This window comes from Thunnus albacares, chromosome 6 (assembly GCF_914725855.1).
Source record: "Thunnus albacares chromosome 6, fThuAlb1.1, whole genome shotgun sequence".
Taxonomy (NCBI): Eukaryota; Metazoa; Chordata; class Actinopteri; order Scombriformes; family Scombridae; genus Thunnus; species Thunnus albacares.
In genome coordinates this window covers 18,278,921-18,303,386 of record NC_058111.1, presented here as the reverse complement: position 1 = coordinate 18,303,386, position 24,466 = coordinate 18,278,921, and the positions used below count along the sequence as shown (strand labels likewise).

At 39.1% G+C, this 24,466-nt stretch overlaps 2 protein-coding genes across 22 annotated transcripts in view; both read right to left on the bottom strand.

The window, feature by feature from the left end:
• The window catches only part of limk1a (LIM domain kinase 1a), a 57,237-nt gene extending 46,426 nt beyond the window's left edge, over positions 1-10,811 (bottom strand). The window contains exons 1-2 of the mRNA XM_044354127.1: positions 10,542-10,811; positions 5,764-5,863 (exon numbers count right to left, since the gene is read on the bottom strand). Coding sequence (XP_044210062.1) covers positions 5,764-5,863; positions 10,542-10,599 — 158 coding nt within the window. The 5' untranslated portion in view covers positions 10,600-10,811. The remainder of the gene's footprint in view (positions 1-5,763; positions 5,864-10,541) is intronic.
• A 2,450-nt stretch (positions 10,812-13,261) lies between these two features.
• The window catches only part of elna (elastin a), a 91,389-nt gene continuing 80,184 nt past the window's right edge, over positions 13,262-24,466 (bottom strand). For 18 of the 21 annotated variants that reach the window (XM_044353490.1, XM_044353489.1, XM_044353488.1 and 15 more), the window contains 11 exons: positions 24,210-24,236; positions 23,964-24,011; positions 21,780-21,854; positions 21,422-21,457; positions 21,062-21,097; positions 20,625-20,693; positions 19,375-19,413; positions 18,754-18,810; positions 17,087-17,122; positions 15,070-15,132; positions 13,262-14,865 (listed from right to left, as the gene is read on the bottom strand). In XM_044353490.1, coding sequence (XP_044209425.1) covers positions 14,819-14,865; positions 15,070-15,132; positions 17,087-17,122; positions 18,754-18,810; positions 19,375-19,413; positions 20,625-20,693; positions 21,062-21,097; positions 21,422-21,457; positions 21,780-21,854; positions 23,964-24,011; positions 24,210-24,236 — 533 coding nt within the window. In that variant the 3' untranslated portion in view covers positions 13,262-14,818. The remainder of the gene's footprint in view (positions 14,866-15,069; positions 15,133-17,086; positions 17,123-18,753; positions 18,811-19,374; positions 19,414-20,624; positions 20,694-21,061; positions 21,098-21,421; positions 21,458-21,779; positions 21,855-23,963; positions 24,012-24,209; positions 24,237-24,466) is intronic. The other 3 variants (XM_044353486.1, XM_044353493.1, XM_044353495.1) reach the window with 3 other exon arrangements.

Below are 24,466 nucleotides of genomic sequence, written 5' to 3'. Positions count from 1 at the left end.
CTGTGGTGCTGCTGTCATCTATGAAATGTTTCTGCTCTACACTTCCGCCCGGCCGGTTCAGAAACACAATGTCTGGCCGACACTTTCACAGCTGTATTGTTGGAGTTTTTATTGGTAAAGTATATTTTTCTAGTCCATGTTCCTCTTCTGTTTATTATAAACAAACTACAGTTGCAGTGCTGCAGTCAGTTTTATTGCCATAGTCTAGCCATAAAGTGATGCAACAGATCAATAAAAACCAAGTTGGTAATTCAGTTCTGGCAATAAATAAGCCATATGGCTACATTCCTAATAAAGACAACACAGTGCAAGTTTCCCTTGAGCTTTGCATTCTGTACAGTTTAGCTCATGGACAAACAGAAGTCAGGAAAAACAGTTAATGTGAAAACAGTTTGCAGCCCTGCTGCATTTTCCCATGAAACCTGCAGAAGCTGCTGCTATTTTCTGAGATGTTTTTTTTCCTCCACCCAAGGGACTCCCTACAGTCTCCAAATAACTCTGTACACTTTCACTTTGTATTCTCATCCTCTCCTCTCATCTCCACTTCCTTTTCACTCCAGTAACGCACCATTGCGCTGGGCCCTGTAGTTGGACCGTCTCATCCATCCACATTTTTTGCTTGGGTTTAAGCTCCATTTCCCAGTCGCACCAGTAAATTTTCCACAGGAGTCTTGTCTGACTAGCGAAGCCATCTTAAATCCTCCTTTTCCATGACAATCCTGCTCCTCCTGAGGATTTGGATCTGGGTCGGAAAAAGATTTCCTCTAAATTCCAGAAACACAGTTTGCTTCGCAGAATGAGGATTTCTAGGAGATGAAAACTCTCTTTTAACAGACTTAGTAACTCACATGGCTTTACCATTAATTCAACAGTTTGATATGTGTGTCACTACGTGGTGGGTAGAAGCTGCGGGCTGATATCTGACACCTCAAAGGAGCAGCACAACATTCAGGTTTGAATCCGCTGCACAGACATCACACCTACTAATGGTGCAGCCACAGAGAAATGCAAAGCAGCGCCTTTGTTTTCAGTCAAAGTACAAAGTGCATAAATATGCAAACACACAGAAAGTGTGAAACGAGTTGACACATATGAACACACTCAGAAGAGAAAACTGCAAAACTGCACAAAGTAAAAAAAAAAAAAAAAGACACCCTGCTGAGACCAACTACAACCCTTTATCCACAGTGAGGCAGCCAGATGCAGCTCCCTATCTGTGCTCTCATCACACACACACACACACAAAAACCATTGTGGGCTCTGCTTGTGCCCAGATAAACTTCTCAGGTTTCCCATTCAGACATCCTGCTGGAGGAAATCATTAATGACACACTGAGCGGTGAGTTTTCCACACAGCGACGGCCAACCTGCCAACCAGCTCGATGGAAACACAGTGAAAGGAAGAGTGACGTGGACACTCTCTACCTGAATGCAGTGAGTCAAGAGGAAACTCAGCTGGTCAAAATGATATAAAAGACCTGATTATATCTGACCTGACATCACTTCAGGATCTGCTGCTGTACAGAGATATTTAAAAGAGACAAATTATTGTAAAGGTACAATCAGGAACAGCAGCTTTTTAAAAATCTAATTTCAAGCTTGTTAACTAACTAATTATTGCTTTCAGAGACTTTAAGAGATAAGACGTGATGCTAAATGTAGCAATGTTTAGCATCTACACAAAGCTACTCAATTCTACAAACCTTCAGCAACTAAAAACAACTCAGGTGAGGTGAAGCGACACTCGTCGTACTGTGACTACACACTGAAGTCAACCTTTCAGACTCATCCTCTATAAACTGACAAACAAGACGAGGCACAATGAACAAACTGTGAAACGCAGGCTATTGTTGCTAGAGTATGAAGCTCCTAAATGTCACTCATTTGTGATGTAAAAAAAATAAATACAAAATCTAGACCTTTTTCCAAATAATCAATTTGTTTAGTCTATAAAATGTCAGAAATGTTGGAAACCACATTTTCCTTCATCTGTCTGGGTGATGTTATTAAATGTCTCTTTGTCCAACCAACAGTCCAAACACAAAGTGAAAGAACTGTGATATAAAACAAAGACAGGCAGCAAATACTCACATGAAAAACCACTGAAACGATTAATCATTTATCTAAATAATCAACTAATCGTTTCAGCTCTAATAAACTCGAAAGGCAAAGCACACCAAGATGAATTAAGCCTATATATTTAGCCTGAAACCTAAACAGCCAATGAGGTAACAGACAAAGTTTAGCACCAACTAACAACACATTGCATTTCACTGATAAACTATGGTCTATTTGTGCAAAGACACATTAAAAATGATTGACTGCATATTTAAATTGTAGCGTTTTTTCAATAAGACAACACACACAGTCAGTGAGGATACAGAGCAAAATGCAGGCTGATTTCTGTCTGAATGCTTTGAGTGTTGAAATGACAAACTAAACATGAGGTTGTTTGATCTCCTGCTTGTCAGAAACAAGGTTTGCTCGACTGAAGGATGTGAGTGACACAGAGGAGAGGAAGAGGAGAGGAGAGGAAGAGGACGAGGAGGAGATATTACATAAGATCTTTGGTAACAAAAGACGCCACAACATCAACAACTCTGTTCTATTAATAATAAACAGAGCAGGTCTTGTAAAAACTGTCCCACTTTCAAAGTAAATAGCTTCCCACAGCTCAGTTTAATGAGATAATAAACACTACTGGGGATTATCAGACATACAGTTTGTTTTTCTGCTGTGTCATGGCATCATCTAAAAACAACAACAACACAAACAGCGAAGAACAAACATGACGCTGAACAAATCTAAGAGAGAAAACGCTCCCACTAAACAACAAGGAAAGCTTCACACATACAATAATATATTTGTTTTCATTTAATACATGAAATTCCACCAAAAAAGTCTTTTTTTTTTTAGTCTTTGTACTTTTAAATTCTATCTGACAATCTGAAAATTCATAAAGGAAGTGCATGTTGCGGCACTCACAGCTTCATAGAAGCTGCTGGCGGAAATATCAAATTGCAGATTGGCGAGCTGAAAGGATCGATGGCCATTAGTGTGTCTCGACCATCTGAGTCCCTTTTTTTATTCATGTGCATGAAGTGACTGTATAAGTGATGCTTGAACTTTTAAAAATCCGTCAGGCTGTGAGCGGCATACATAAACAGCCACGGATGAGCTTAAATACATGAGAGGAACTGGAGTCTTCATGGTCAAATGTCAAAATATGTGTGAAAATGTTTAAATATATCAGACTACATATGACCATTATCCAGCATATAACTGGTTTAGTGTCATTTGCTTTCTGCATCACAGTCAAGCTAGTGTGAAGAAAAAATAGTTGGTTGGTTGGTTTTAGAGTTTCACAATTATTTCTAAACAATACAGATCCCTACATACCAAAATCTTAAAAACTCCCAGGTCTTAGTCGACCAAGATCAGATGAGCTAAGCAGATGATTATATTTATTATGAAAAAAAAATCTAATTACTGGTTCACATTAAAAAAATGTGAATAGATTTCTTTCACACAAAGCGACACGTTCAACCTCACTGCCCGCACACAACGTGCTGCAGCACAATTTATCAGAATTTATCTGAGAAGAAATAAAAGACATTTTGTTCACCGTCTCCACATTCACACAATCTCTCTGCAAATATGATTTCTGATCACATCAATCTACAGCTCTGATTCAGTTTTAACGTGTCAGAAAAGAGCTGCTCTCGATCTTATGAATGTGCAGCTCATGTAGAGAACAACCTGTCTAAAAGGCCTTTTCACACCTACCTCATTGGGTCCAGACTTTCAGACTTTTTAATTTGATCCAAACCAAAATTACAGGTGTGAAACTTCCATTAGACCACGGTCCAGATAGAACAGCCAAACATTGGTCCAACGAAAAGAGGTGGTCTGGGTGCGGATCTAACTGAACTATGGTTCGGTTTGTTTCTGGGGTGAAAACATTTTTTTGCTGGTTCGAACTTTTGGACCAATAACAGGAAGTTCCAGCAGGCTATCGTCAGAGCTGGAAAAAGGATAAATGAGCCGCAGTAGCTCATGAGGAGAGAAGGAGACCAAGTTTTTAACTGAAATATGGTCCAATGACATTAAAAGTCAGCTTGAAAAATGCCGACACTTTCCAGGTATTTTCAGAGAGGATGAGAGAGAGGATATGAGAGGATGGAGAGCGACACAACCTGAAGATAAATAAACTGCAGCAGCAGTATACAAAGGTGCTGCTGGTAGTAATGCCAGAATAATAATATTATTATAGTGGCAACAAAATTAATCTGTTCATTCATTTTTCTCCATTTAAAAACAGTGATAGAAGTTTACCCGCCAAATTAACAACACGCCAGACAGTGTCAGACACACACCTGTCTACAAATCAGTCAATGTCGATTATGGGGAGACGCACCCACGTAGGTGATGATGACAGCATGTAGGTATGTCATGTGAAGTTCTTTCGTGTACTCACATAATTGTGATGTGAAACCACTGCAATGGTTTCACATGTAGCACTTGTAGCAGACTTTCAAGTGTGAAAAGCCCATAAGATTGAAACTTAAACCTGCTTATTCTCTTCAAACGAAATCATTGGAAAGTAAAACCATTGTATGTGTGTGTGTGTCTTTTTAACGCATCAAAACAGAAATTTTTCAGGCCTGAAAGAAGCACAGAAACGACGTCCTGCTGTTTCTGTTGCTATCAAGGAAGCATCGAAAACATCAGAAAGCTGCAGCACAAAATAAATCACAAACTCTATCTGATGTTCAAGCTCTTCCTCTCTCAAGGCCGCCAACGAACGGAACGAATACCAAAGACTCAAAGACGTAAGCAAACACGCAAACTATTAAAGCATATTTTCTCACAAGATGGAAAAGAAGGTGGCAGAACGTTTTCTCATGTTTCTTGTGCTCGCTGAATAGAAGAGAACTTAAAGACTGAGGTGCAAACATGTGCACTAATATGCTCACACTTACTACGTCTTTCTTGTCGCTCAGTATTTCAGGGACATTTTGACAGAAGCACAGGGAGACATTAAGGAAAAAAAGGGTTGAATACAGCTATCTGTTTAAATTTTTCTTAATCAATAATCATCAAACAGTGAAAAATTGCCTGTTATTACTCACCAGAGTCTGTTTGAATCTGCACACTGCTTGTCTTAGCCGACAAATGTTTCTTATTTTTGTTGGAAAAATGACAACAACAACGAATTCATTACCAAAATTGCTGCTGATAACATTCAAATTTAAATACGGGCATACAAATTGATGTGTAAGAGTATACAGGATATGTTTTTTTTGGTTTGTTTTCTTGTTTTTTTTCTTAATTCTTTTGGTTTTATATGTCAAAAACTTGCATGTGATGGTAACAACCGGTTGTGCTATTTTATATATCATGCAAACAAGTACTTCTAATCCAAAATCAAATTAAAATAGAAAAAACAAATTTAAATTGTTTTCATTCATCCACTTCAACAAGGAAGTTCGCTCCGTCATAACGTTTGCAGGTTGTAAGGATGAGTCACAAGAGTTGAGTAATGCAACATGTTTACAAATTACACTGAATCAATCTCCTGTTTGGCCTCAACATGTCCACCCTGCTCCACTCACACATCTCAAATCTGAACTGGATCCAAAGTACGAAATCTGTTGTGGGTTCGGGCCTAACTGTGTTCTACTTCTCGCTCCATCGTCATCGTCCTACTCATGAGGTTCATGTCTACGTGTTGAGGCTGGTCTGTTTGTGATGAAAGAGTACCTGAAGCAAACGGTGTGCCAGTCAGTGTTGAGGGCCTGAAGGTACTGCTCATCGTAGATCCTCTGTTTGCATCCCGCACAGACGGGCAAGCTTCCTCCAGCTGTGACGAAACAACAGCAACACATTAAAGACAGACGTCAAAGAACAGGTTTTACACTTCATCATGCATGAATATCAATTACAGTCCTTTGGATGAGATGTAATTGCTGACGTGTGTTTGCATGCGCCTTCAATGCAAATCACCTCCGCTGGTTAATAATCCTGAAGCTCAAGAGAACATCAGATATGTAACACACAACCTGCAGAGTCTCTGAAATCCTTCATCATCAACATTCAAACTGAACACAAGCAACTGTGAACTGTTCCTCACTTGTTAGTGTCCACAGATGGCCGACAGACAATTTTAATGAGTATTACTCAGCAGGGATGTTACCAATTGATCTGTCGTATCACAGTATTTAATGGAGGCAGTCTGACGTTTTCAGAGTTCGGTAACATAATATTTACTTGAATAATGGAAACATAACTTATTTAGTCTTATTTACACATAATTAGGGCCGGCCAGGCTCGCCTTGGACCGGCCTTTAGTTATGCTGATATAGACTGCCAGGGGACTTCCCATGATGCACTGAGCTCCTATCTCCTCCTCCTCCTCCTCTCCATCTGTAAGCATTCATGTACCACTAATGCATGTTACTAACTTGGCTTCTTCCCCGGAGTTTTTGTGCTTTCTCATCTCAAAGGATGAGAGACTCTGAACCCCTGTTATGGACGGCGAGGACCATGTCTGCAGGGACGCCGTGGTGCCATGGTCCTGTTATTATTATTATTAGACATATTTCTATTATTATTATTATCGTTGTTATTGTTATTATTGTTGTTGTGCTTCTCTGTGTCTCTCTCCCCCTCCCTCGTTCTTTCTCTCTCAACTCAACCGGTCAAGGCAGATGGCCGCCCACCTAGAGTCCAGTTCTGCTTGAGGTTTCTTCCCATTAAAGGGGAGTTTGTCCTTGCTGCTGTCACCAAGTGCTGCTCATGGGGGAATTGTTGGGTAAATTAAAGAGTACAGTCTAGACCTGCCCAATGTGAAAAGTGCCCTGAGATAACTTTTGTTATGATTTGGTGCTACATAAATAAAACTGATTATTTGTCATTGGATGAGGTGAGAATCATACTGTTAACATAGTTTTAGCTCATTGAGTCAAACTGTTTCTCTATTCATCATTACAAAAACTTCTACTCAAAATAAGGAGTAGAAGGTTTTAATAGTCCGTCATTTTTGGCAATAGGTTGTAATTTTCAACTGTTTTTGGGCAAAGCAAACCACACTCAGTACCACAAACTACAAAAAAATATCAGATGCCTCTTCTGGATTCTGAATTGGAGAGGAAGGTTACAATCAACAATGGGATTCTCAGTAGGCATTTCCAAAAATATTAAAAATTTAAATTTCCTAGTCAAGGAGGACAGAATACTAACATTTCACTTGTTTATTTGGCTCACATCACATTAGTAAAAGGCTTACACACTTCAGCACAGAGCCTTCTTCAGAGCATTTTTGAAAAACGCTTCTTCTGGATTCACTGGAAAATCCAAATTTTTTTAAACAGGAGGAAGCCTGCGTGAATAGTGACACATCTATCAGTCAAACAAACACATTCTTCTCTTTAATTCCTTTTACAATGATGCTCAGAAGTGCCGTACACAGTACAGTACACACATTAAAATAGATTCTTACCAGGAAAAAATACATTTTGTTTTTCAAAAGTTTCTCTGTTGACTTGATAACCATCATTTCCATGAGATAACCGTCATTAGCCATAAACCACAATCCCCCCCCCACCAATTATCTTATGACAAAAATGTTAGTCATGATTAGAATTTCAGGAAAAAAGCAATTTGGCAGAGTTGGGACAGTTTATTCTGCCGTGCATTAAAGAGCGAGCAGCAGTGTGTGTTTGTGTGTTTGCTGCTGATGTAAATCTGCTCTCTGGAAATGATGAGGTGGCAGCAGCAACAAACATATTATGGTACATTATGATACAGTTAATTTGCCTAAGAACCCATCACACGCCCTTTCACATCCTGAGCAGGAGGCAGGAACGCATCAGAGCACCGAGATGCAAAGTAACAAATGTAAACATGGTGGCCAGTGAAATGCATTTCATCCCTGGTGATCCTGTTTCTGTATGCAAATGATCACACAGCTGCAGTCTGACATTAGCAGGACTGTAATCTGTAAGAGGAACGAGAGGCTGCGGATGATTTCTGCTGCTTCCTCATGTCCTCGAAATGTCGGCAAGTTGTCTGAGATCCTGAACATGCAGCACACTCAAAAATATCACCAGGAACAACATCTGAAAGCCAACAATATATCCATGATGTCACCTTTTCAACATAAAGCAGTTATTAAGGGTCTTAGGTGAAGATTATTTTAATTATCAATTAATCTGCTAATTATTTGTCCACCCCAGCTTCCAATATCAAGTTTTGTCCGACAAACAGTCTAAAACTGAAAAATATTTAATTTATTACAATATAAGACAAGTAAAAGCTGTAAAACTTCACATTTGAGGGGCTGGAAGCATCAAATCTTTGGCACATTTGCTTGAAAAATCAGAGAAAATGTCAATCAACTGATCGCCTAAATCGCCTAATAATAGCCTTGTTGCAGCTCTACAGCTGTTACTTAAACATGTAAATAGTGTTAAGACTGAAGCTATTAACATGAGACTTGGTTTAAAATTGGTGCAGTAATTAAGGCTGCTACTTACTATTAATTGTATTATCAATTAACCTGCCATTTATTTTTCTGATTAATCGATTAATCGTTTGGTCTACGAAGTGTCAGAAAATAATGAAAAATGTCAAAGATGATGATGATGATGTTTTGTTTTGTCCGACCAACTGTTCAAAACCCAAAGATGTTCAGTTTACTATAATGAAACACATTCAATCATCACATTTTATAACATTTTTTGTATTTTTGTATTTTTGCTTAAAAAATGACTAATTATTTGTTTATCAAAATAGTTGCTGATTAATTTTGTGTCAATCGACTAATTGATTAAAAACTAATCATTTCACCTCTGGAGGAGAACTTATCATTGTAGCTTCAATTATTCATCGGTCTCTATATTTGAAGTGTCATGGCGGAGGTTTTCTGTGGTCGGCTCATTTCTGTAAAGCCTGAGCGAGCAGCTCTGCTGTAGTAGTTTTATTGATCGTCTTGGCTCGGAGGGCAGGATTGGTGTGTGCTAATGTCTTCCATGTCTTCTCCTTTCACCTCCTTATTAATGAATATTTTTCACCTCATCTCTTTATCATGGAGCCTTTGTCCTTTTGATCTCTGCAGTCTGCAAAGGTCTCAGAAGGGACACAAGTGCCTCAGTAAAGGCAAACAAACAGACCTGCATTCATACACATACATCACTGTAAGACCTGTGCAATCACAGGAGAACATGACCCCTCCAACCCCCCCCACTCATTCCTCACACAGTGACTTGCAGCCGATCTTCCTCCAGATGAATTAAACGCACTGTAATGCAAAGTGAGTCATCACATAAAAGCTCTATTGTTAAGTTCACTGAACCTGACTGACAGCTCCGGTACGAAGTAGGATAATCAAACAGTTTCTCATAGAAACGGCCATGACGTCACATCTTAATACAAACATTAACCAACACACTCACAGTGAGGTAGAGTGTGTTAGACAAACCATTACCATTAAAACAAAACTATGTCTCGCTGCATCTTTCATCATCAGTTACATGTTGTCACCAGTTGAACCAGAGACTGATTTATTTCCTTGTTTTATTAGAATAATTTCTTATAGTGTTGAGTCATTTTTTAGGAAAAAAAATGTCCAAATTCTCTGATACAAGCTTCTCAAATGTGAGTATTTTCTGGTTTCTTTAGTCTCTATGACATTAAACTGAATATCTTCGGGTTGTGGACAAAACAAGACATTTGAGGACATCATCTTGGTCTCTGGAAAATTTGCATTTTCTAACATTTTATCGACCAAACAACTAATAATAATCAACAGATTAATCAACAGTGAAAATAATGGTTAGCTGCAGCCCTTCTATTCATCATTATTCAACACACTGTGTGGGTCCTAGGTTGGCGACCAATAATCTAGAGTGATTTTTCCATTTAATATCACTTTTAGCAAATGAAAATGAGTTAAAAATCTGCTATAATGTATTGATTTCAATTATTAAATCTAGAACAGTCACACACAAGGAGACTGATGAAGAGAGATAAGGATGCATTTTAATCTTTGATCTACTGGATGTGGATTTTGTCAATTAAATGTCTCAGATATGTTATTTATCTAAGTACAGCTTTGTTATGTTAGTCTTTAACTTCCAGCTGCTCCTTATAAGTGGTGCAATCCTTCATTATCTTCATTATAATTAAATGTTTATAAGCAAAAACGTGTTTGAATATCCTGCAAATGAACAGTGTGCATGACCTGGGGGTGACTACATGCCAACATGATGGGTGCATCAACCCGGAGAGAAAACATGGCTTCAGATGCAGCACAATATGTAGCCTGACGCTCCCTGCAGATAAACCAATGTTACACCGTTATTTGTTATTAACTAGCGAGAAATCACACCCACGGCAGAGAAAACAATGTAAAGCATCTTGTTTTTCGGTGGAGCATCTTTAGAGCACCAGAGGATGCGCTGCCGTCTCTGCATCTCCCGCCCCGCCGCCGCATGCAGCCCGGCGGCTGTAAACAACCCGCAGCCCCGCAGCTCCTTTACCTTCCTCCTCTCCCATGCGTTCGTCCTTCCAGGTGCAGCAGAGCAGCATCAACCTCATTCACTCTCCGACACCGAGCTCCGGGGAGAGAGCCAGCCGCCTTCGGTCGACAGATAACCGGTGTCCGACCACCCACCGTAGCCCGCCCGGCGGTCGTGTTGCTGTGCGTCGGTCGCTCCCTGCGGCGGCCCACACAACTTCCTCCTGCCTGCTGCCTGCACGTTTCTGCGGCGCTTCATTCAAGAGAGCTGCCGGCCAATGAAGCTGCTCAGCCGGGAAGAGGAAGACTCGGGTTGGCCAACCAGGAACACTCCCTGGTTAATTGATGCAGGAGGGGCGGGGAGGAGGGGTCAGGAGGAAGGCAGTGCAATGCAGTAAAGATCACTGTGGGTTTAAAAATGACAAAAATAACTATTTATTTATTTTTATTTAGTTAGTGATTCATTTTTTTGTTACTTTCTTATCTTTTGTGAAAACATAACAATTAACATACTACTCTAATATTCCTGTAAGGTAGCTGTACTATCTCGGTCCTTCCTATGACTGCAATTTCCCTAATTGTTTCCCTAAAATAGTTGTGTAATTTGGCATCGGTATTTAGAGACAGTGCTCTACTGGCCTAAAATTAAATAAATAATTAGAAGAGGCTACATGTTCTGAAGAAGAGTGATGCAGAAAATGTTTTAAAATGTTGATTCTTTGCTTATGAACAGTTGAAGCACTGAACAGGTTTAAAAAGTCTGTTAAAGTGAAAGGAGTTGAAGTGAAAATGCTGAAGTCTGCTGAATTTTCATTAGAGAATACTTGATGAAAGAAGTTGAAATGTCACTTGAAGTGGAAGCTGTGAACTCACATTGGGGGGACAAAATGTTAGTTGGAGAGTAAGCAATGAAAGCAGTTGAGATGTTACTTGAAGAGTAAGAGGTGAAAGTAGTTGAAATGTTTCTTGAAGAGTAAGAGATGAAAGCAGTTGAAATGTTACTTGAAGACTAAGAGATGAAAGTAGTTGAAATGTTTTTTGAAGAGATGAAAGCAGTTGAAATGTAACTTGAAGACTAGGAGGTGAAAGCAGTTGAAATGTCAGTTGAAGAGTAAAAGATGAAAGCGGTTGAAATGTTACTTGAAGACTAAGAGGTGAAAGCAGTTGAAATGTCAGTTGAAGAGATGAAAGAAGTTGAAATGTTACTTGAAGAGTAAGAGATGAAAGCAGATGAAATGTCAGTTGAAGAGATGAAAGCAGTTGAAATGTCAGTTGAAGAGTAAAAGATGAAAGCGGTTGAAATGTTACTTGAAGAGTAAGAAATGAAAGCAGTTGAAATGTCAGTTGAAGAGATGAAAGCAGTTGAAATGTCAGTTGAAGAGTAAAAGATGAAAGCAGTTGAAATGTTACTTGAAGAGTAAGAGATGAAAGCAGTTGAAATGTTACTTGAAGACTAAGAGGTGAAAGCAGTTGAAATGTCAGTTGAAGAGATGAAAGAAGTTGAAATGTTACTTGAAGAGTAAGAGATGAAAGCAGATGAAATGTCAGTTGAAGAGTAAAAGATGAAAGAAGTTGAAATGTTACTTGAAGAGTAAGAGATGAAAGCAGTTGAAATGTCAGTTGAAGAGATGAAAGCAGTTGAAATGTTACTTGAAGACTAAGAGGTGAAAGCAGTTGAAATGTCAGTTGAAGAGATGAAAGAAGTTGAAATGTTACTTGAAGAGTAAAAGATGAAAGCAGATGTCAGTTGACCAGTAAGTAGTTAAAACAGTTGAAATTGCAGTTGAAGTGTTTGTGCTGGAGACAGTTCACTGTGTGCACTGAAAGCAGTTGAAGTGTCACTTGGTACAGTACAGGTATGTATGTACTGACAGCAGATAAGATGTCAGCTTAAGTGTAAAATCTGAAAATAGTTGAGTCCACAACAGGCCAGCTTTACATATATGGAGACTTCTGTTTCCAGTAATATATCAGTAATCAATATATATATTTACTTGGGTTTAAATGAAACATTTCTTCCTCTGGAGCCCAGCAGATACTTTAAAATTCAAAACAACTAAGTAAATTCTGACTAAAGTCTCAAAACTTTTTCTCTATTTTCTCTATAATTAGTACCAAATGACTGTATTGTTCTTTTCAGGAAACTTTAAATAAATGATATCAAACAACAAACATCTCATCAGGTGTGACTGAGTTCAAATATTCTTGTGGTAAAGCTAAAGCGGTTTCTTATTTTCACTGAGATATACTGTCTGTATACCAGCTCTGAAACATATTAGACTGACTCCACAGTGACTCTAGTTCTTCTGAAGTGGGACACTGCAGGACTACGGCTCCTGCTGAAGGAACAACAGTGTAATCTAACGTCTACAGGATGTGGATCATGGGTCAGTGGCTCTCCCAGGAGATCTCCAGAGAACGGCAGCATGACTTCATTATTTCCAGCTGGCACAACACGAGCAGAGTTTAGACAGTCACCATACTGAGGAAAACTGTCCACCCTTATCTGTGGGGATGTTTTCAGTAAGTTAGGAGAATTTAACCAAATATTTCACAAAATCTGTTGGTCTCTGATTTATATTTTTTTGTCCCGGGACATCATGACTACGTGGTATGTGCCTTAAAACAAACTGATCCACCAGGACACCTCAGACCAGGTGGTTTTGATCAACCTTCAGGACCAGCTGCTGCTGCTGCAGTGGAATGCACTTATAAAGACAATAAAACAAAAAGAGAGACAAGTTCTTTAACACTTTTTATTTTGTTATTTAATGAAGCAAATAAAATGCCAGGATGTCACATGTTTGTCGTGGAAATTATAAAAAGTGCAAAACCACACTGTTCCTCCTTATAAAAACAGTTTTAAATAAAGATGAAGAGTATCCCACGGCACATAAGACAAGGTCTGATCCGGCGGGGCTCAAACACAGTTCTCACACAGCACAGAGTGGTGGAACTGAAGCCAGCTAACACCAAATTAGTACAAAATACAGTACACAATTACAGAAAGAGATGGGGTCACTTGGCGACAGCGCTCATGAACCTTCGGTCGGTAAAGCCTTATTTTTTAAAAGCAGCTCAAGTAAATGAAGAACAACAGGGGAGTTTATGTCTCACACAGAACTAAACACATCACCCATCAAACCTATTCTGTATTACAATTGTATTACTGTATTACAGTGAATAAATGCAAAAGCAAAGGATTGTTCTTGTTGTATGTTCACACATTCCTGATAACAATAAAGCTATGAGTCAAAGCAGGGTGCAAAAAAAATAGCTTGAATAATCATGTAATGACAAGTTACATAAAAGTTAATAACTGCTGAAATAAGACTAAACATTTGACTTAAAGCATTTTAAGACAGTGACACATAATTAGACATTCACACATACATAATGTATATGAATGATATCTAATCTACTTGGAGCTAAAAGCAAAAAATGGCAACATTGTTTTGAAACCTCCTATACTGATTCACTTTTTGATTGTCTTCAGCTACCATACCTCCGAACAGAGGTTGCTCTTCATAAATCGCACGTTTGGCACCATAAAAAAAAAAAATGCTGAGAAAACTGAACTGCATAGCAACTAGAATCAGCAAAGTTACTGAAAGCAGATGGGTTGGCCGCAGCCTCGAATCCCGCTGCTTTATACCCAGCAGGCCTAAAAATAGCAGCAGAGAAGACGGAGAGCCAGAGACGATGCTGAGATTGGCCAGATTTCGTCCGTTTTCGGACGGGCCTTGACCAACCCAAAACCCATCTTATGGGTCAGAGAGGTGACAAAGCTCTGCACAGTGAGGCGAGACAGTGTGAGGACAAGTCACCTTGCTTTAGGATTAAAGAAAGAGGGAAATCATTCAAAGGTCACATTGGCAGCTGATGGTTCAGACAGTCTTTTGCACAACAGTACAACCACATGCGCAAACCACACACACACACACACACACACACACACACACACACACACATAACACACAACACACATTTATGCACAACAACAAGCAACACATGGTGACACACACTTTGAATTTTAAGTAGGCTGGTGCAGTAAGGGGGAGTTAAAGCCGATTAACAGTAATGACTAAAGGCACTATCAATAATAAACGTCACGTGAGAACGTGTACAAAATTCTGGGTCGGTGGGTTTGTATAAAAACAGACGTTGAAGTCAAGCAAGTAATAAAAAAAAGTCTTTACATGTTGTCTAATGGGGATTTGTTTGCATATAAAATGTACATTCTAGATCATGCAGTAGCACCATGGTTTCTTGAGGTCACACTAGATCTCAAGTGATCCTCTACTTCCTCCTCCCACAGTATTTTCCCTGGCATCCTGCGACTCCACCTGCAGCAAAAACCACAAGAAGAAGAGTTTAGTCTTTCTTCAGCATTAAGTATTTCTCACAAGATACTGTTTGTATCTTACACAAGAACTGCCTGGATTCATAAATAAATAGCCAGTATTTCAACAATGTTTTGCTGTAGCAGGCTTTTATATATATATTATAAGCTTGAACTCAGTTTGTATGTGTGTTTGTAAGTGTTTTACCTCTGGGGACCCCTCCTGCACCTCCAAGGAAGCCCTGCAATGGACCGTACTTGGCTGCTTTGGCTGCAAAACAACAACAACAACCAATATGAGCTATTTACTTTAACCGAAAATAATCTTCTGCTGTTCCACAAGATGTCTCCTTCCTCTCCCTGCATGGCTGAGTGAAGTTTACAACTAGTGGACGTGTGGTGTTTGACCACAGCATCCAATTCAGCGACTACACAGTACCACCAGCCTCTCAGAGATGCTCTTGTACGCTGATGACTGGAGACTTATTGATATTCACAGCTGTTGTGAATGAAATAACAGATGGATTTATCGACAAAGGTAGCAGGTACAGAGCAGCGGATGTGCAAGACTGTTAATAAGGTCAATGATGTATGATAAAGAGATGGCTACTGATGGATTGAGCTGAAGTTTGTCCCGTCAAAATCTTCCTAACACACACACACTGAATTCCATGTGTGTATATTACTGCGTAATGACATTTACCTGTTGATTATGTGCTATCAAATTAACACCTGAAGGTCAGAACAAGGTCAAACAACATGTTGGCAAAACTCACTGTGTATATATGTGGATGTAAAGGAGAACATCATCAATTTGAGCATTCATTCTTGATGTTGGAAATCATAACTTAAGGTCAATTTACTATTTCTTTCAGTAGCATTTGGTCTCACTCAGCAGATGGAGTTTGAAAACTTGAGAGAAAGCTAGTAAACATTGTAACCCTTTGGTTAAAATATTTTGTCATATGTTTGGGAACTTCACAGCTGTCAACTAGATTGAAATAAGAGAGAAGAAAAAACTTGACGTCAAGTCGAGGGCCGTCAGGGATGTAAAGTTGAATTGCCACACCATGGTGGTTGCGCTCTGACAGTTATAGAAAAGGCTGTAAATCTCACAGCCTCACACAAAAATCTTACGAGCCAATAACGTCAAGTCTAAATCACAGTTACTGGAGCAGAACCAGATTAGTTCACCAGTTTCCAACTTAAAAGGGTAAGGCTGGCGGCTTTCTATATTTTTCTAATTGTCAACAAATCTCATATGCAGAGCCAAACCAACAACAATGAGTCACACTGCTGCACAGGGTGACATGTTTCATCACCACAAAGAGTTTTAGGTACGTTAATTTGATTAGCAACGGCTCCAAAGAGTAATAACAGTGATAAAATTTACATACTAGAGTTATTTACAATGTACAATGTAGCACAAAGTCAAGAGGTTGTGATATGTAGCACAACAAGCTAGCAAAACTCTGTAAACGGAGCCACAATCCCGCACATGCTCAGTGGCGTCTGCAGTACAAGGAACTACTCTCCTGAGACTGAAAACATGATCACTGTTATTAGTCTATGGAGTCATTTTTAAATAAACTACTTTAATCTTTAAGGTGAAGGAACATGTTCACCCAGTACAACGGTGTGGCTTTTTGACATATGTTGCCTTATCCTTTAAGGGAATCATTGGTTCAACTTCACAAATACTAACTGAACTATTTTGAGGCTTTGTGCGACCTCTCTCATTCATTTGGCAAAGGGATTTTGCAAACTCCCATCTGTGTAACAATCTATTATCTTTAGATTTACAGGTGCCCTTGAAGGCTGCCGATGTCTCAAACACTACAGAAGAAACCAGTAACTGTAAAAGAAACCAGACGAGTTTCCTTGAAATAATCCCACCAGCAGTAATCTCTGACATTCAAGGAAAACGCAGATTATCATGTGTTCACATACTAGTTGTGCTGTGCCATCTGCACTGACGAGCACACACAGTACAGACGCCGCACTGCACCCTCTCCCAATCTCATCCAGATAATCTGACATGTTGCCATCCTCTGCCAACGAGCAGAGAGGGAAATTGGAAAATGAGCTGAGGTGTAGGGAGACATTTTCATCACTGAAACCACTTATCCCTTCTTTATGTGGTGTGTGTGTGTGTGTGTGTGTGTGTGTGTGTGTGTGTGTGTGTGTGTGTGTGGAGAGATGTGAGGATGGTGGATGTCTGGTACCTTGTTGAGGAGTCAGTGGGGCTGGTACATATCCACCTAGACAACAGACACAGGGAAAGACAAACGAGATGGTGCACTTAGACGACTGCTAAGATGAAACCACTTTTGATCTGTCACAGTGTTTGATATATTTTTCCTGGCCAGGATATAGTGAGGAAAAACTGTTGACATTAGAGTAAATCGCATGGGAGGCTCTTAACTCTGGTGTTGAGCTGTTTGATCCAGAAATGTCTTTTGTGTATTTAGGTGGTCAGATTTAGACAGAAAGTGTTCTCCTGTCTGCGTTTTGTATTTAAAACATATAAACACACATTCTTAGTTTACATTTCAGAAAGTACTTGTGAATTTTGCCTAATAAAGCAGTTAAAATAAGCCTAACGTTCTCAAGATTTATTTTGTAAATGGGAGAAAAGATTACATCAATTTGATGCACTGTCTAAAGTAATCCAATTAATCTCTCTGTAATGAGGTGCTCAGAGGAGAAAAAATCATCCAAAAGTCAACCTCCCATGTGAATTCACAAGTTGAGTGTGAAAAATTAGAAATAAAATGAGATTATGTTAAAAATGAAAAGCCCTGTTTGCTTGCTTCATCTTTAGAAATCAAGCAAAGCATTTCTCTAATAATTCTATGTGCATTCATGATAAAATTTAGATATATTATCACAAAACGTCAGGACTTTTCAAATTTAATCTGAGATGATTTGCAGTTGAAATCTTCCCAGTGTATATCAGCAACACAAGTGATATATACAGTATCTTGACAGGGAGATCACATGGAAAACCCACAACGTTTGCAGAAGCTGGAGTTGTGTTGTATTTAGATGAAAGTGTTTGGCATAAAGGGAAGGAGAGTGAGAAGGCATCAACATAACTTAACTCAAAAACACGGGCTAACAAGCCACAAACTTTTTTTTGGATGTGAAGAATCGTAATAAATTGGGGAAAATGAAACTTGCTCTCTCTTTTCTTTATGCTCTCATCTCTAAAAAGGAAGCAGCGGGTCAGTTTGCCTGTCATTTTCATCTGTGCAGCTGTGTTACCTTGCTGCTGGCAGGTGAGAATTAATCCGCGTCCTGATCCAGAAACAAGGATGAAAAGTTAAAGAATCATCTGTGGTCTAAATACGTGGCTATGTGGAGGCAGACTTGGATCTGCTTGGAGCTAATGTTTGGCTTCCAGTAACAGAAAAAAAAAAATGTTTGAAGAACTCATTAATATTTATACTGAGATAAACACTGTGATGATTAAAGCATTAAGTATTTCCCATGCAACACAAATCAAAACTTTGTCATATTTATAGTGTTCAAACCACAGCTAGCTTGTGTTTTTGTATTTTTGTCTGTTTTTTCTTGCGAGAAACAGATCTCTAACTCGTCTACTAAGCAGCCACACACACACACACCATCCTGTTACAGCCTCCACCTCCCTGAGATAAATGGCTCTATTCTGTTGTCTGTTTTATTCTGGTCCTGATTTATGACACAACCAACGGTCCTCAAAGGTCTCAACACTGTTCACCACCTAACACAAATATACAGTATGCTGTCTACTGGATCTATCTGTCAGAAAGCCACCAGCTGACAAAATGTGACTAAATGCTGGTTAAGTGAAAGTCTATACATATTCTTTGTGCAGACAGAAATACACAGGAAGCAGTGCTAGTACCTGGGTAGTACTGTTGGGGGTAACCTCCTCCATAACCGGGAACCACAGGAGCCGCACCTTTAAAATTAAAATCCAAAGAGTGAAAATATCAGTGTATAAACTGACAATATATATATCTTTCAACAGAATCAGTGTTGTCCAAAAACCAGCTCAAATGAGGAAAACTGTAAATGTGAATGAACGACCCGGAAATAACTTGCAGTGAATACAGTGAATATGTCAACTTGACCTACATTTCAAGAAGCTAATAATCACTCATTTGGCAAAAGTCTCTCTACTGCCCTTGCAAATGAGGAAAAGTCATTAAATCATCTGTGGAAGCATTTCACACGGACAAATATTTCTCAGGCCATTGGGAGGAGGATTAGGGCCACGGGTTTCAAGGACTAGCCTGTCCAGTATCTGTGGAGCTGTGATGGGAGGCTGCTGCTGTGCGATTACACTCATCCCTCACTGACAGGGAGAGGAAGAGGAAGAGGAGGGGCAGGAGCAGAAGCAGAAGCTGCACTGCACAAAGTGTAAATGTGATATGTCGTGCCATATTTACCCACCATTATGTCTTTGTTTTGTTTTTTTGAGGCGTCTTTGATAAAGTGGAAAATATTGAACAATGGTCCTCACCTGGCTGAAATCCACCGCCAACTCCAAGACTGCCGTAGCCTGTTCACATGAAAAACAGATAAACCAATCTGTCAGAGTGTAATATAATAATTTATTGTACAGTAAGCACGACTTACAACCAGCTTTATGTGTCTATAGCTGTGACATGCGGCCAGTGGCTCAGCTGAAGTCACTGTAATAACCTCATCCACACTTCCTCTGGCAGAGTTCTGCTGTTTCAGGGCAGGACTCTCCAGAGATTTGTGTTATCTTGAAACAGTCACACTTTGATGTTGTACACAGTATTACTAACGGTAATCAGTCTCCATCGGGAATCATTGTTGTTGTTGACTTGCTCCATTTCCAAACTCCTAACGGTACTGTAATACCGGAGGGATCTTTAGAGGCACTGGATTATGTAAAATCATCAGTTTTTTGTAGAGCCAATGTTAAACTACAGTATCTCCACCAATATACACAGTGAACCCAATGACATCTCAGTCTCTGGGACAAAATACTGTACTGTTACATTAATACTGAAAAGGATCTATTGATAATAACACATTTCAGTTATTTCTTCAGCAGGTTCTCTGTCACAGTTAAAGGAAAATGTTCCCAAAAAAGCGCTTGACTGATACATAATTAAGACTATAAAGCCAAAAACTGTTTATAAAATACAGTACTGAAAATCCAGCTGTGGTGATATTAAGCAGGGAAGGCAGGGTGGAATTAACCTGACACGCCAGATGGTTTGTTACACAAAACCAGCTGAGAAGTCGTCCTTGGAAACTGTTTGGTAAAGGGCAGGCACAAAGAAATACTTGGTAGGTGATTGGATGAACCATCTGTCTATCATCGTTTATTACCGTCTTACCTTGCGAGGCAGCTGGACTCACGAGATCACGTGAGAATCATCACAGGACACTGATTGGTTTGAACAAAAGCGCATAACTTGAAGCCTGACAAGACGGATTCTGACGTGATCTTGTGACTCCAGCTGCCTCACATGTCAAGGGTGAAATATTGAGAAAATCTGGGTTTTCACATACAGCGTTTGCCATCATTTACCCCACTCAAGCTCTACAAGCTTTAAGAGTGCTGTTCTGTTTGTGACCTTGACTTCTAACCTCACTGTGGATGAAGGGGAAACATCAGGGGAACTTCATATTATCACATTATTGAAGGGGGTAATCAGCGAAACAAGACTCAAGTTCACAACACAGCACACAAGTTTAGTGCGCTTTCATGTGCTCTGACAGCAGCAGGTCTACCTGGTTTGGGTGGTTTAGCTCCGGCACCAGCACCTCCCAGTCCAGCCGCACCAGGATATGTCAATCCACCTGTCACAACAGGAAGAAAATTGTCTTAGATGTGGCAACAAAGACTCTTAAATGGTATACCTACAGTTGTCCTGTGTGGGATTGGATGGAATGAGTGTTCGTGTAAAAATTGCTTCCTCTAAAACACCAGCTACTTTCCTTGGACAAAGTATCCAGCCGGCTTCTCCTCCCTGATACTACACTCCATACAGACTTATCAGCATGTTGGCCAGTTTCCTGCACAGGAAGCGCATTGCGATGGCATCTCCTGACCAACTGTCACTTTGTGCACTGGGCAGGATGTTTTTTTTTGTTTGTTTTTTTGTTTTTTTAAGTTGGGGGAAACATTGTGTATTAGTGCTGTTAGCTTCCTCTCTTCTCATACATACCCTGTCCATATCCATGATGATATGGACTGTATCCCCCTGAATCATAATGACAGAAAAAGGTAGCATTATTGTCTGGCAGGTTACCTACTGTAACCTCCCACAGTGTGTATGTGTATGTTTATGTTTATGTATGTTTATTGTTTTATTTGTAATAAAACAATAAAACGAATCTTGTCATGACAAAAATAATTTAATCTTTTTTTTTTTCTTAAGAAAGGAATTTGATTATATTTCATACTTTGTATGTCTTTGTCGACTGATACCTGACTTAAGTGTTTCTGGGGTTCACAAAAAATGTGTAATGTTACTTGTTAAATACAATCACGGTAATAGGTAATAGAAATGTAGTTTAGTTCTGACCTCCTGCTGCCAGTGGGATTCCTGCTCCACCCACACCTACGAAAGGACACAAAATAACGATGTGTGAGCTTACAGACACAAATGAGCAAAAAAAAAAAAAAAAAAAAAAAATCCTCCCCAAATTAGCCATGCAATAAGAAATCATTCTTTGGATGAACTGTGGAGTGGTTTGTTTAAAGCACAAATACAAATTATAAAAAATATACTTTTTTTCCTTTTTTCCAAGTGTTCTCTGTATGTCTGTCACAGTATGTGTATAACAATCACTTTTACAAGTAAGTATATTTAAAGATAACACTTCAAACTTTGTCCAATAAATGACTAGTTGGGTTTGGCTTTTGCTTGCATGTACACACACCTGGAGGTTTCAAAGGTTTTGCTCCAGGCAGCGTTCCGGGTCCAGTTCCAGGGACGACACCAGCACCATAAGGAACTAAAGCACAGAAACAATAGAAGCAGAACAGAACAGTCACTCTGATTAACAAGTCTATAATGTTTAAGTGAGAATAAAGGGAACATGCCTCCATAGGGTCCACTGTAGGGATTATCCACCTCTGCCTAGAACAAAACCTGTTCCAGCAGCTGTGGAGTCAAAGCGTTAGAGGGAGGTGTTAAGAAGATTCCTCTTTATCATGAGGAATAAAAGTGTGTTTATTCTGGTCTGTACTGGTTGTATCCTCTACAGACCACATCTTCCTGTTGTTTCTTGAAACAACATAGACAGTTAGACATTATATTCATTAAAAATGGGGGGAGAAAAGGCCAATTCAATGGCTTTATCTTCAGGTTCTGCTTAAAGGTGCAGTGCGTAGAATTTAGTGGCATCTAGCAGAATACACCTGACAGACATGGAAAATAATATTTATGAGTATGTTTTAATTAGAGTATGATCACCTGAAAATCACCTTAGAATGAGCCCTTTATATCTACATAGGGAGCAGGTCCTTTTCCACGGAGCCCACCAAGTTGCCTTTCGGCCACCATAGGTTCTCCTACATGCTTGGAAGGGGAGGGGTGGGGTGGTTGGAGGGGTATTCATTTGATTGCAATCTGCAACCTCACCACTAGATACCACTAAATCTTACACACTGCACCTTTAATGTGATACAGATTTTAGGTACTTAGTTAGTTTGTTGTTTTCATTCAGAATATTATAAAGGCCACATATACTGTTGTAAATCTGTCCCCCTCTGTTACACTCTGCCTTGATTTTGATGAAAATGAAAAACACATGATATGTGTTTAATGTTTTAACATTTATTTTCCTCATATTGTATATTTTTTATAATTCAATGTGTCTTATATAGAAGGTTCCATGGCAAGCGGCTGTGTGATATGACGATATATATTGTTTGACAATAGAAAAACATCTATTGTTTTTTCTCCTGTGTGTTTTATTTGTTGTTTATCTTTGATTTATTTATTTATTGTTTTTTTGTGTGCCTGTGAAGTACTTTGTTACTGGTGTCTGTGAAAGGTGCTATATAAATAAACCTTACTTACTTACTATTATGCTCTATCGTTTATCTTTAGGGCAATATCTTTCATCATTTGGAGTCTGTCCATCTTTTGCACAGATTACATTAATAAATTACTCTTCTTGGCTCTTTACTCACAAAGCTTTAATTGTACTTTCAGTAACTTAACGAGTGTAGCCGTCTTGAACTTGAGTGCTTCACCTGGTTCACTGTCTCTCCTCTGTTCCGCTGTGCAACCATAAATGACAGCAAAACGCAGTAGATACTGTGTTATTTACCTAATTTATATGCACTTGTTTCATTTCAGCTTAGTGTGAGAGTCTCTACTGCAGTTTGCTGTCATTTATGGTTGCGCTACTAAGGATAATAAAAAAAAAAAAAGTCCCTCTTGGGCATCATTAGATTTGCCTAAACATTTGACTGACTGAATTCGACTAAATGAAATCCAACAAAAACACCTTGGACTTGGTCTCATGTCCATCACAGGTAAATACATATATATTGACTGCTGGTTTAATCGATTCAGGCATGAACCGTCTAGTAACAATGTGCATGGTAAGATAAATACAGTCCGGTGTCTGAAGGCGTAACATTGAATAGGACAATTACAAGGGTATTGATGACATAATTCGGATGTTTTGAATCTAAAATGATGACAATTGATGTATATTAGAGTGTTAGTGTGTCTTCCTGTACTGTGACGTTTCAGAAAGAACTACTGAGGTGATCCACACAGGTGAAATCAATAAAACACCAGTACAGAAATTAGCTGGCAGCCATTCAGTCTCTACAGTATACTTTAATGTACTTTCATTAATTAATTATTCATTTTGCTTGATAGCACATGGAGGTTGCAATTTCAGGAGATCAGGAGCTTTTGGGAAACATAAAGTTAACATTACGCATTCCCAAACAATACATTGACCCTGTATATGGTCAATGTATTTAAAGTTGATTTAGTGGCGACAAAATGTGTGAGATCAACTCAATAAATAGTCCATTCATTCTGAGAATTAGAGATGAGGATTAACAAGATTTTAAAGGCAGACATTGGTCATTGTTACCTGGTAGGATAGGTTTAGGTGGTTTGCCTGCTGTGCCAACACCAACACCTGAAAGCAGCAGTGTTAAGTGTCATTAGAGAGTCAAAGACTGCAGCAGAGACAGAGCTGCTGTGTTAGTCTTTGTCTCCACCATGTGGCCACCTGAATGTATTAAATCCATGAAGGTTCACCAACAAAACACAGCTTGAAGGTTACAACAAACAACATGGAGTTCTTAAATCAATAGCAGTATAAATATTGGCCTACCTCCAGGTTGTTGGACTCCGGTTGCAACTAAAAGAAAGAAGAGACTCACACATGAACTATCTAACATTCCCTATTTCAAAATGTGTTACTAATGCAAATGAGCCCGAAGACAAAAACAAACACAAAGAAACAGCTCAGAACAGCTACAAAGCTTGTCAAAAGAAAAAACCTTGTGGTGTTAAAAGCCACAAGGAAAACAACAACAACAACATACTGTAATACATCCAAATACAAAGGCAAATACATACTGCAAATAC